The sequence below is a fragment of the Gobio gobio genome (genome assembly GCF_949357685.1).
Source record: "Gobio gobio genome assembly, chromosome: 9".
In the NCBI taxonomy this organism is placed as follows: Eukaryota; Metazoa; Chordata; class Actinopteri; order Cypriniformes; family Gobionidae; genus Gobio; species Gobio gobio.
Genome location: NC_137115.1, coordinates 45,271,176 through 45,284,244, shown reverse-complemented (window position 1 = coordinate 45,284,244; position 13,069 = coordinate 45,271,176). Strand labels below are relative to the sequence as shown.

The following is a 13,069-nucleotide window of genomic DNA, read 5'->3' as shown; positions in this document are numbered from 1 at the left end:
ATATCCACTAGAAGCATGTACACAGTTGTTAAACAAAAAAGTACATCTGCACTGGGTAAACTCACAGTCCCCCCTGAGGCGACTGGGTCATTCGAAAAGCCACAACAGTTTAAACAGCGAGTGTTGTGGAATTCGAATTCATCGTCATGGCGAATTCGACCCATTCGTTAAGATTCGAATCAATTCGATATTGTTCGTCACTACAAATGCGCAAATATCTCAGATAGACACACAAAAACACATTTTCAGACATTTGCCTCGTTGAAATGCGCCGTGCGTCCTTATATAAATCACCCAATAGCGGATAACAAATACACTTATGCAATGCGGAGTAAACTAAACAAGCATTTGCAATGGTGTAGCTGCTTAGCTGTCCTTATTGCCCTGCCGTGGCTAGCTAGCCCCAGCATCGACTAATTCAGTTCAAACCATAAGCTTGGCAAACCAATAACACTTGATGTTCTTGACATGTCAATAGGTAAAAGGTAGGTGTCCAAAAAGATAGACTCTCCAGCCGTGCTTATGCCCCCAAGCTACTCTCGCTAGCCGAATTCTGACATGACGGTTTGCTAAATGTCAACCCATTTGGACAGTCCTCTTTCCTACTATGCAACAAAGCAGAAGGGGACGGAAAAACACAGCTCAAACTAGATCGGGGAGATTGCATATATGCGAACCAGACGGGATGGCCGAGGCCTATGGGTTGACAGTTCAGCGTGTGTCACATCTGTATACCTTTGTAATGCACCCGCAGATTATTCTGTGAGAGCCCGATGTAGCTGTACTTATCCTTGGGGCTCCAAGATCGGGGTAAGGGGGTCTCTTCCTCATTCACGGCCGGGTACAGCCGCTTCAAACGCTCGTTTAGCTCATGCTCTTGATAATTAAAAGCAGGATCTCCTGTTAGCAGGCTCCCCGCTCCAAGCTCTGCCATTTTTGCTTATGTTTTTGTATTCCTTCTAGTAATCCTACCCTGTTGTGCCAATCCGCTAAAAAGGAGAGAGCGCTAGACTAAGGAGAAACACAGCAGCGGCGAGATATCCCCGGATAACAGCCGCTCGCACTACAGTGACGGGTGTGGGTACTGTAGTTGAACACAAAGCCATGCGCAGTGCACGCGGCTGACATGAGGGAAGTGCCATCAACTACATGACCCATACCTAATTCAACTGGGGCTGCAAAACGCAGTCTAGGATTTGTAGTTTTTAACGCAACTCATCGTTACTGAGCTTGAGTATGCACTGGATATAGGCTACTTGATTTGTATGAGAGTAAACAATGTTTTGTTGTGGGGTTTTTTTGCATCTCGAATCAGTGACTCCGTAGTTTTACCATTTATTCAAACTACTTGTGTGCTATATACTTCTGTCACTCAGCTATTTATGTAACAGACTTCATGTAATCCTTATCCCAAACTCTTGGTCTGCGAAGCGGTATTTTTAATTGATTAACTTGAATTGTACTGATTGTTTTCCGTGTTAACATGCTAAAATAAATCATTCATATATTAAAAAAATAATGTGTTTTTTTTTATTTATGCTCGTTACAGTTCAAGACAAGTTCGTTATATTCAAAAGCAAGGTCACTTCTTCTAAGCCTACGGTCACTGAACAACACATTTTGTTCAACAAGTTGAGTCTAAAAAACAGACGGCCTTAGAAAAACAAGACACTCGGTGGTGTAATCCAGTAGCCCTGGCGTTTACTGCCGAGAAGAAAAAAGACCGTTGTTAAATCACACCGGCGCATTCACACATTTTAAATATTTAACAAATAACATAATTTATTTTCACACACATAAGTGAATTTAATGCAACACATGCTATGTTTTAGACTACAAGGCGAGTTATCGTTCATAAAGGCACGCTGTGGACAGCTATACGCGGAAGGTCTTTTCAAGGGTCCTTCGGTATCTTGGCAACCACCTCTCAAACAACAACAATGCCACGCCGTTGAAGCTTCAGTTGGAAGTACGCTGATAAATCTGCTGTGGAGTATTATAAAGCTATTTATTCGTCCAAATGTCGCTGAAAGAGCTACAATTGCCACCGCTGTTACATTTTGAAAGGCAAGATATAAGGAGATGTTAGAATCGTTAATGTTGCTTATTTCACTAAAATAGAAATGACTGCCTACAATCCAAACAATGCAGCAGAAGTCAGTAACGTTACAAAAAAACAGCTAGTAAATGACAAATAACATCAAGATATTTGTTTAAAATACATATATACGTCTGAAGAAAATTTTATATATCAATGATTACCATTTCCCCACGTTTTTCTCTATTTTAATCACCCTTTTACCTCTTTTATGAAGTTCAATTAATAGACCCACAGTGTTAATATATGTTATATGTTAATATATTTCATGTAATATCACATTTTTGTTTAAAAATCGTTTGGATGAAGTATCTTCAGTCACTGCTTGACATAATCGACTAGTTGACTGTCTGTCCTCCTATCTATGTCATATCTCATGACAGTAATAGCAGAGGATCGCAGAGGCACTTTACTGGCAGGATATCAAGGTCAACGTTTATAAAAGTAAGTTATAAACCTGCTAGTTTAATTATTTTCATCCAGTCAAATCTATTAACATAAAATAACATAAAAGTATATATTTATGTGTGTGTGTGTGTGTGTGTGTGTGTGTGTGTGTGTGTGTGTGTGTGTGTGTGTGTGTGTGTGTGTGTGTGTGTGTGTGTGTGTGTGTGTGTGTGTTTGTTTGAAATAATTATCTTATGCTCATCAAGCCTGCATTTGTTTGATCAAAATACAGAATATTGTGAAATATTACTACAATTTAAAATTATGGTTTTCTATTTTAATATACTTTAAAATACAATTTATGTATTTGATGCAAAGCTGAATTTACTCCAGTCTTCAGTTTCACATGATCCTTCAGAAATCATTATATTATGCTGATTTGATACTCAGTTATTATCAATGTTGGAAACCATTGTGCTGCTTAATATTTTCTGGGAACTGTGACACTTTTTCCAGGATTCATTGATGAATAAATAGTTTAAAAGAACGGCATTCATTCAAAAGAGAAATCTTTTCTAACAATATAAATCTTTACAATCACTTTTTATCAATTTAACACATCCTTGCTGAAATGAACTATTAATTTCCTTCAAAAAAGAAAGAAAAAAATGACTGACCCCAAACTTTTGAATGGTAGTATATTGTGTTACAAAATATTTCTACTTTAAATAAACGCTGTTCCTTTTTAAACTTTTTATCCATCAATCCTGAAAAAAGTATCACAGGTTATTAAGCAGCACAACTGTTTCCAACACTGATAATAAATCAGCATATTAAAATGATTTCTGAAGGATCACGTGACACTGAAGACGGGAGTAATGGCTGATGAAAATTCAGCTTTTCATCACAGAAATAAATAGTTTGTTCAAAATATATTAACAGACAAAACCATTATTTTAAATTGTAATAATATTTCACAATATTACTGTTTTCACTGTATTTTGATCAAATAAATACAGGCTAGTAATGACCAAACGTTTGACCAGTACTGTATATATACAGTCAAGTCAAGTCACCTTCATTTATATAGCGCTTTTTACAATATAGATTGTTTCAAATCAGCTTTACGGTGATAATAGGAAATTAATGGAAGAGAGATTGTTTTGGTTGTACATCAGCTCTAGAAAAAAGTTATTTAAAAGTAAAAAAAAATATATAAGGTTTTGATTGATTAATTTCCGTTGTAAAAAATCATTAGTTAATAACTTTGTGGCCACTTACATGACACCATTTTCAACCAAAATAAATACAGGATATACACACACACACACACACACACATATTTTATATTTTATATTATTTGATAGTATTCCAGTCATGCACTGATAGATAGCTGACTTACATATGGATCTATACTGTTAAATGTGTACAGTAAATATATACGTAAATAAAGTGTGGCTTGAATTTAGAAGCATATATTTAGCTCATTTGGTTCAGTACTAAAAATAGATATTTATTTTGTATTGTTTGACACCACCATCACATGCCCAATAATGCTGGATCACTCTCGTTTTCCCCCAGACCAAAGGAGGGGAAACCTCCAGTGACCTTTCATCCGGGCCTGCTGAAGTTACCAATCAAATTGTCCAGAAGCCTAGAGAAAAAATACATCATGGGTATAGTACAACACATCGCCTCTCAGTGTTCATTTTACCATTGTAGTAGTTGTAAAACTTTAGAATAGTTTTAAATAAAGTACGGTCTTTTCCATGTCCATTCTAAATACCAGTGTGTTCTGATGTCTACATTTATAATGTGCTGCAGATCTCTTGCCAAGCCTCGTTTCCTAGAGCAACTGGAGTGTCATCTCAAGAGAGAATTGGAAGCTTTAGACACACACGGCCCCAAAGTCCAAGAGCTCAGACTGCAGGTTTATATCCTACTTTTCATTCTCTTATGCTTTAGCACACACTACGGTTTAAAAGTTTGGGATGGTAAGATTTTTTTATGTTTTATGTAAAAAAATGTATGCTAACCAAAGCTGCATGACAAATATTGTGAAATACTGTAAAAATAAAAATAAGTAAAAATAAGTCTTAACCATCACCTCTGTTTAATGCATCCTTTCTGAATAAAGTATGAATTTATTAAAAAAATCGTACTGACCCCACAGCAGACTACAAATATATACACTGATCAGGCATAACATTATGACAGGTGAAGTGAATAACACTGATTATCTCTTCATCACGACACCTGTTAGTGGGTGGGATATATAAGGCAGCAAGTGAACATTTTGTCCTCAAAGTTGATGTGTTAGAAGCAGGGAAAATGGGCAAGCGTAAGGATTTGAGCGAGTTTGACAAGGGCCAAATTGTGATGGCTAGACGACTGGGTCAGAGCATCTCCAAAACTGCAGCTCTTGTGGGGTGTTCCCGTTCTGCAGTGGTCAGTATCTATCAAAAGTGGTCCAAGGAAGGAACAGTGGTGAACCAGTGACAGGGTCATGGGCGGCCAAGGCTCATTGATGCACATGGGGAGCGAAGGCTGGTCCGTGTGGTCCGATCAAACAGACGATCTACTGTAGCTCAAATTGCTCAAGAAATGCATGCTGGTTCTGATAAAAAGGTGTGAGAATACACAGTGCATAGCTGCAGACCAGTAAGGGTGCCCATGCTGACCCCTGTTCATCGCTGAAAGCACCAACAGTGGGCACGTGAGCATCAGAACTGGACCACGGAGCAATGAAGGTGGCCTGGTCTGATGAATCACGTTTTCTTTTACATCACTTGGATGGCCGGGTGCGTGTGCGTCGCTTACCTGGGGAACACATGGCACCAGGATGCACTATGGGAAGAAGGCAAGCCGGCGGAGGCAGTGTGAGGCTTTGGGCAATGTTCTGCTGGGAAACCTTGGGTCCTGTCATCCATGTTGATGTTACTTTGACACGTACCACCTACATAAGCATTGTTGCAGACCATGTACACCCTTTCATGGAAACGGTATTCCCTGGTGGTTGTGGCCTCTTTCAGCAGGATAATGCAACAAAGCAAAAATGGTTCAGGAATGGTTTGAGGAGCACAACAACAAGTTTGAGGTGTTGACTTGGCCTTCATATTCCCCAGATCTCAATCCAATCGAGCATCTGTGGGATGTGCTGAACAAACAAGTCCGATCCATGGAGGTCCCACCTTGCAAATTACAGGACTTAAAGGTCATAATGTTATTCCTGATCGGTGTATATATATGTATATATATATATATATATATATATATATATGTATATATGTATGTATATGTATGTGTGTGTGTTTGTTTATAAAGCATAGTATATTAGAAACATTTTTTCTGCTTTTTAAAGGTTAACCAGGAGGTCTTTGGCTATTTAATTGAAGAATTTAAAACCTATAAGCCTATTTTGTCAGCCATCAAAAATGAGTATGACATCACATTGGGTATGTACAATCTATTTTTCTTTTTATTTAGTTTTTTTTGGGGGGGGGTATTTTCTAGTTTCTATTTCTAGTATTTTATTAAACAAAAAGTTGTAGTTACACAAATGTGTTAAAGTGATGCTGCTCACCCTCAGTACTTTAATCTGCTGCAAAGGTAAAATACAGAAATCGAATTCAGAGATAAAGTAAATAACATAAAAAGAAATGCTAATGGAAGTGATTTGGTCAATAGTGAGTCATGAGGAAAACAGTATTTGAGATGACACTAATCAACTTGTTAATGTCTCTCCCAGCGCATCTTCGTGAACAGATCAGGGATCTGCTACCACTGCGGGCAAAGCTAGTGCTGGTGTCGGAACAGTGTGAGAAGAGGATTCTGGATCTGAAAGTGCAGGAAAGAGATGAGATCCGAGATCTGAAGCAAGAGTGTCAGCGACTGCAGCACGTCATCACGAGTATGAGAAGACAACAGAGTGATCTGCAGACTAAGGTGGAGCTTATTGTAATGTTTTTACAATTTATTACTTCTGGCGTAGAAGCTTTGAAGCTCACTCAGAATCTTTGTATTCTGCGTGTTTTGTTAATATTTTTTGCGAATTAGTTTATATTGAAATATAACAACATTAACACGCATGAACTCTCAATAGGCTACAAGAGTGGAAAGCTTATTTTATTTAGTTGTATTATATCATCCCATTGTCTATGAGCAAACTAAGCATATTATGTTGTGGTTTCTCTTAGCATATTATGGGTATCTTATTAACATTTGAACACAGTTTGAAATTAATTCTAATCTATTAGATGTTTACAGCAGATGCTTGTCAGGGCCAAACGGTGGGTCAGTGATTTACATCTCAAGTGGTGTAGGTCATTCACATACAAATTTGGAAGAGGAGAAGGAGAAAAAATCCCCCGAATCAAAATGAGCCCGTGTTGTTTTAGTATTATTTAAATACGGTTATAATACTCATTAACATTGAGCTAGCTTTTATTTTATATTTTAATCTTAGGTTAATTTTAAGTAATTTTGTTTTGTGCTTTGTAATTTATATCAGTTTATTTAATTTTAGTTTAAGAAATGTAAGTACTTCAACTTCAGTTCGTTTTTAAGGCTACATTTTATTTTAGCTTTGTTTTCAATGACCAAAAACACATTTTACTTTCAGTTAACAATAACAACACTGCTGCTTCCACAAAGCATACATGAAAACATATGAAAATTGTAGATATGATGAAACACAAACTCATGTGTCTCTTATCTTTCTCACAGGTTGATCATCTGAAAGAGGATCTGGCTGCCCAGTATCAGCTATACAGGGATGAACGTGATGCACGAAAGCTGCTCATCATCAGAATCAGCACAATGGACTCTACTCAAGATACTGAACATGATGATAATAATGAAGGTTACACTAGTGGTGATGATGATGATTAGAAGTAGTACAGTCTCAAAAAAATAAACAAACATGGAAACAGAAAATGTAGTACTGGAATTTAGTGTATGAGTTTAACCCTCTGGGGTTCTTCATTTATGGGTCACACTCAGGACCTTCGGGTCAAAAATGACCCGGAGGGCGGGATTAAGATAAAAAAAGTTTTGAGTAAAATCAATTAAATATATTTTTGTTCAATAATATTTTTTCTTTTTTTGGTGTTTTGAGATCATTTTATGATTTATAATTAATATTTATGCAATAATTATGACCCATTTTTTTCCCATTGACTATAATAAAAAATGTATAAATATATAATTTTTTTTTATTAAAGCTGTATTTAATTTTAGAGTCAAGCCTAGGCCGCATGAAAGCAATTTTTTAAATGAGATTGGTGCCATCCGGTGGACACATTGAGCATTTTTATCATGCAATAGCACATTTTTACCACTATAGTGCATCTTTTTTTATTTTTTTATCATAGCTTCATCAGAATGGTCCGAAACTTGGTGACTGTATTGGTACTTGGTATATGAACACCCAAAAAAATTGGGGACAGGATTTGAAAAGTCTAAGTGGTTGTAAAAAAAAAAAATAGCCACACTCAGGACCTTCGGGTCAAAAATGACCCCCATTGGAAATGAATTTTTGGAAAAGGAAAAGTTTTTTTGTGCATACAATCTACAAATCAACCAGGATGCAGAAAAAAGGACTCAACAGTGAAGGGGTGAATCTCTAAAACATCAAGAGTGCAAAACAGACAAAAAAACTCACACACACACACTTATACACACAAAAACGCAATACACACGTTTGCAATTCCAAAAGCTAATTGTGTTTTTGTGTGTGTGTGTGTGTGTGTGTGTGTGTGAGAGTTTTTTGTCTGTTTTGCACTCTTGATGTTTTAGAGATTCACCCCTTCACTGTTGAATCCTTTTTTTCTGCATCCTGGCTGATTTGTAGATTGTATGCACAAAAAAACACTGTATTTTCATATTTTTGCCAATTTCCCATTCATTTCCTATGGGGGTCATTTTTTTACGACCACTTAGACTTTTCCTTAGACCAAGTTTCGGACCATTCCGATGAAGCTACGATTTTTAACATTTTTTTATAAAACGCTTCGGGTCATTTTTGACCCGAAGTACCCCAGAGGGTTAAGAGAATAAGGTGCCACTGGAGGAAACATAGCGGAGTTGTGATGTCAGATTAATGGAAGATGTTGAATATTAGCCGGGCTGGAGCTTTCTGCTGAGGTTTGATTGCCAGGAGTGAGATGCAGTAGTCATGATGAGAGCAGAATAGAGCCAGAACCTGAGTAGCTTTTATGGTAAGAAATGTCTGACTTGAGAGTGTGTTTCATTGGAATCTTGATTTTGGAAGGAGTGAATAGAGTTGGACGGTTGAGTATTGAGGAGGAGGTTTGACAGATATTGTGCTTGTTCCTCTCAGAGGTGGGACCTGAGGATCCTATGGTGGTGAAAATGGCTTTGCAGGTGTGTAGAGAGGATCTTGCCAAAGCTCGGGTTGAACTCAACCGCTTGGAAGTGGAATACAGTGATGTGGTCCCTCGACGGGACTGGGATAACCTGAATCGTATGCATGAAGAGACTCTAATGAAGGTATGGAGACTATATATACACTATATTGCCAAAAGTATTGGGACACCCCTCCAAATCATTGAATTCACTTGTTCCAATCACATCCAGGGCCACAGGTGTATAAAATCAAGCACCTAGGCATGCAGACGCTTCTACAAACATTTGTGAAAGAATTGGTCGCTCTCTGTAGCTCAGTGAATTCAAGCGTGGTACTGTGATAGGTTGCCACCTTTGTCCATTCGTGAAATTTCCTCACTACTAAATATTCTACGGTCAACTGTTAGTGGTATTATAACAAATTGGAAAACAATTGGGAACAACAGCAACTCAGCCACAAAGTGGTAGACCACGTAAAATCACAGAGCGGGGTCAGCGCATGCTGAGGTGCACAGTGCGCAGAAGTCACCACCACAGACCTCCGAAGTCACATGAATTGGCACCTCTCATTCATTCATTGAAAGTCTTTGGAATGTCAAAACGTTTATTTCCATCAAGAGGTGCATTATTTTTTGGTGAAGATCTTGTACTGACAATGCAAGAGTCCAGCACTGTAAAGTCTACTCCAGCACATCCCATAGACTTTCAATGAATTTAAGGTCTAGACCTATCTAGAGGTGCCAATTCATGTGTGAAAATGATTCTTCATGCTCCCTCCCAATCATTCTTTCACAATTTGAGCCTGATGCATCTTGAGATTGTCATCCTGGAATGGAACACACACACATACACATGCAAACACACAACTGAGATAATCAGTCAACCAATTTAGCAAGTATTCATTAAATTGATCAAACGTTTACATTGTTGCAAAATATTTCTGTTTCAAAATAATGCTGTTTCTTCTATTCATCACACATTCCTGCAAATATGTCACGATTTCCACAAATTTTTTAAACAGTATGAATAATAATCAGCACCAAATCAGCATATTAGAATGATTTCTGAAGGATCATGTGACACTGAAGACTGGAGTAATTCAGCTTTGCCATCACAGGAAAAAATTACATTTTAAAATATATTCAAACAGAAAACAGTTATTTTAAATTAAAATAATATTTCACAGTATTACTGTTTTTATTGTATTTTTGGATGGTAGTGTATATTTGTATCTATAGTAACATCCAAAAGAGTCACTCTTAAACATAAATTCTAGAGGTAGAGTGAAGATCACACAATAATGTATTTAATAAGCATTTAACATTCATATTTAATATGATTTCTTTCCTTGTTTCAGCTGGAAACCTTAAACACAGACTTTGACCAGATGAAGTCTGAATATGACACACTGCTTGAGGTTCATCGACAGGTAATTATACAGTTCAGAATGAGCTGGAAGCCTTCGAAAAAGGTCTATAATGATACATTAATAATCATAAACTCATCTGATTACTAAACATTCATCTAATCTACAGTCAGCACCTGCTGTGTTACCCTCTAATCAGTCTGTGCTGCAACATGGCTCAGATAACGAACACATTGTGACAACTCCCAGACCAAACTGGGAACAATGTTCAGGTATAAGTATCGTAATTTTCCATAAGAATTTCACCACGGTTCTTTTCTTTATATAGCAGAGTTGAGCATATGTTTGAGATAATGATTATGTAATATGTGTAATAGAGATACTCGGAGGCAGTGAGCGATGTAAAGAGCTTTTTGAAGGTCAATCCAGCCAAAAGAAGCTGGAGATATTGCTGCAGGCGATGAATGGCCAAAATGAGTTCTTTATTGGGCTTGTAAGTGATACAACATTTGTATAATTCATGCTTTAAGTGTAAATACTCTGATTTACAATATGGTCATTGCAATTAACTTTGGACCCAACTGGACTAACTTTGATAGGCTAAATTAAAGTTGTTTTGACAGGGCACATCCAGTGATGTCCCCGTTTATCTACAATATGATGGGAAAATGAAGAATCTCAAGCTCAACAAAACAGATGTTATCAAAGTTATAAAAGATATCTGGAGGAACAAAACTATAGAGAATGAAAAGGTATGGCATACCTTATCTTGATTTGTTTAAACACTCAATAGTTGAGTATTTATAATTGTATTTCTCCACACATTTCTCTTCAATGAAGAATGATTCCCCCAGAGACCTGCAGGTGTTTCTTCACAGCCATCTTGTGGAACAATACACGGATAAGGCAGGAGACTGGGCTTACAGCTTAATGGAAAGCATCCAAAACAATCTTAAAGAGGATTTTATTTGCCTTTTCAATGACATCTTGACTGGGAAGGTTTGTGCTTAATCTAAGTAACCATTTGCAATACTAAAAAAGTAAGTCCATTGAAAGCAGGTTTTTCAGCTGCTGTATTTATAGGGGCTTTCAAAACAGTCCAAATATTTATTGGGATAATTATATAACCAGGTATGATTTTGTGGCAGGTTGATGAGAGTATCTACCATGGACAGACACAGCTGCTGTCTCACTTGCTCAAGGTTTTAATTCAAAGTGACATAACACAATGCGGATCACTTACTGTCTTAGAATTTAGGTGAGTGAAAACTCATATGTCCTCAGTAGAAATGTATATGATTGTCATGTGATTATTAAAATATGTGTGGGGATTTTCAGTGAGGCATTGAAGAAGGCTTTCCCCCTGAAGTCAGATCAGGACATAGAGGAGCTGCTGGTGGCGGCTCAGACAGAGCTAAGGAGTAACAGAGTGCACATTAGTTATCAGACACTTTATACAGAGGTCAGTTTTAATTTTTTGGCTATGAACATTATTTATGTTGAAAATATGTACACAACCATTCAAAAGTTTGAGGTTGGGAAGCCATCTTATGCTCAAGGCTGCATTTATTTGTTCAAAAATACAGCTTAAACAGTAATATTGTAAAATATAGTGACAATTTAAAATAATGTTTGTATTTTATTATATTATTTATATAATTAATATTTATTCCTGCGAGGGCAAAGCTGAATTTTCAGCATCATTACTCCAGTCTTCAGTGTCACATGATCCTTCAGAAATCATTCTAATATGCGGTGCTCAAGAAACATGTCTTATTATCAGTGTTGAAAACAGTTCTGCTGCTTAATATATATATTTTTTAATTGTGATAATTTTTCTAGGATTCTTTGATGAATAGAAAGTTCAACTTTTGACTGGTACTGTATATATAAATATGTCAGAACATCATGTTTTATGTACTTGTTGTTTCCACTCCAGGACACAGATGGAAGACACAAGGAATTCCTGAATCTAGTTAAAAAACAATCTACCGCTGAGAGACTCCGGTACATCAGCGAGCTGAGAGCGCAACTGGAAGGCAAAGGGTGAGAAATCATCCATCCGCTGTTTACAAAATGATATGGGTTATTAGAGATATCGGAGTAAAGCCACATCAAACTAATCCAGTATTGTCATGGTCCTGTCCTGTTTGGTATGTCATCAATGTAGGGAAGTGGACGCAGAGCACCTCAGGACTGCCTTCAAAACGATCAATCCCTCACTGGATTCTGAAACTCTGGACTGGTATCTCAGTGTAGCTTTTAAGACAAAAGAGTGTGAATTACAAGCTCAAGCTTTGAACACGGAGGTTGTGCTGCAGCGTCTCTCTGTGGCTAATGTAAAAAGGGCAGGGCCAGAGTGATGGCCGTTGTTACGTCAAGCACATTTCCAGTCTTTTTATAGCACGCTACATATAAAAACCATGTACAGCACTAGGGCGTAGAAATACCTCTGTGTTAATAGTTTACAATTGTAATGTAATTGGGAATAAATCACATATCATGAATGATATGATTAGATAATCATAATTAGATTTTTTTAAAATCAGTAGCCTTATGTTTCTGCCTTCTTTTTTTGCTTTCTCTTAAAAAAAGAAAAGAAACTCATGCTTGTTATATTGACATTTTACCTCTAAACCAGCAAAGCTATATTTATTTGTATTGTCTGCATACAGATCACTTGATAATTATGTCAATAAATTGTATATTTATATGTATTCGTTTGTCAAGTTTATTCTGATGATTGTTCGCATTTTAATGTCATTTATTAACAAGAGCTCTATTTTCCAACCTATGGTAAATGCAAAGCACAGCATTTGTGAGACCTATTTATCATTTAAACTAATCATTTC

At 36.9% G+C, this 13,069-nt stretch overlaps 2 protein-coding genes across 5 annotated transcripts in view; one reads left to right on the top strand and one right to left on the bottom strand.

Annotated features, from left to right (window-relative positions):
• The window catches only part of ranbp10 (RAN binding protein 10), a 53,886-nt gene extending 52,715 nt beyond the window's left edge, over positions 1-1,171 (bottom strand). The window contains exon 1 of one of the 4 annotated variants that reach the window (XM_079825074.1): positions 736-1,171. In XM_079825074.1, coding sequence (XP_079681200.1) covers positions 736-934 — 199 coding nt within the window. In that variant the 5' untranslated portion in view covers positions 935-1,171. The remainder of the gene's footprint in view (positions 1-735) is intronic. The other 3 variants (XM_079825073.1, XM_079825071.1, XM_079825072.1) reach the window with 3 other exon arrangements.
• Positions 1,172-1,922: 751 nt separating this feature from the next.
• Positions 1,923-12,933, top strand: tsnaxip1 (translin-associated factor X interacting protein 1). The gene is made up of 17 exons (XM_079825406.1): positions 1,923-2,067; positions 2,482-2,542; positions 4,067-4,161; positions 4,310-4,415; positions 5,847-5,940; positions 6,234-6,430; positions 7,211-7,346; positions 8,826-8,995; positions 10,209-10,280; positions 10,387-10,489; positions 10,595-10,710; positions 10,841-10,969; positions 11,058-11,216; positions 11,366-11,475; positions 11,556-11,679; positions 12,157-12,263; positions 12,388-12,933. The coding sequence occupies exons 1-17, from the start codon at positions 2,021-2,023 to the stop codon at positions 12,578-12,580; spliced, it is 2,019 nt and encodes a 672-aa protein (XP_079681532.1). The 5' UTR covers positions 1,923-2,020; the 3' UTR covers positions 12,581-12,933.
• The last annotated feature ends 136 nt before the right edge of the window (positions 12,934-13,069 follow it).

Excerpts from the sequence above, each read along its gene's own strand:
- tsnaxip1 (XM_079825406.1), top strand. The coding sequence starts at position 2,021 with ATGTCGCTGAAAGAGCTACAATTGCCACCGCTGTTACATTTTGAAAG. Across the intron at positions 4,416-5,846 it reads TCCAAGAGCTCAGACTGCAG|GTTAACCAGGAGGTCTTTGG; the intron begins GTTTATATCCTA and ends TGCTTTTTAAAG. Across the intron at positions 10,711-10,840 it reads ATGAGTTCTTTATTGGGCTT|GGCACATCCAGTGATGTCCC; the intron begins GTAAGTGATACA and ends TTGTTTTGACAG.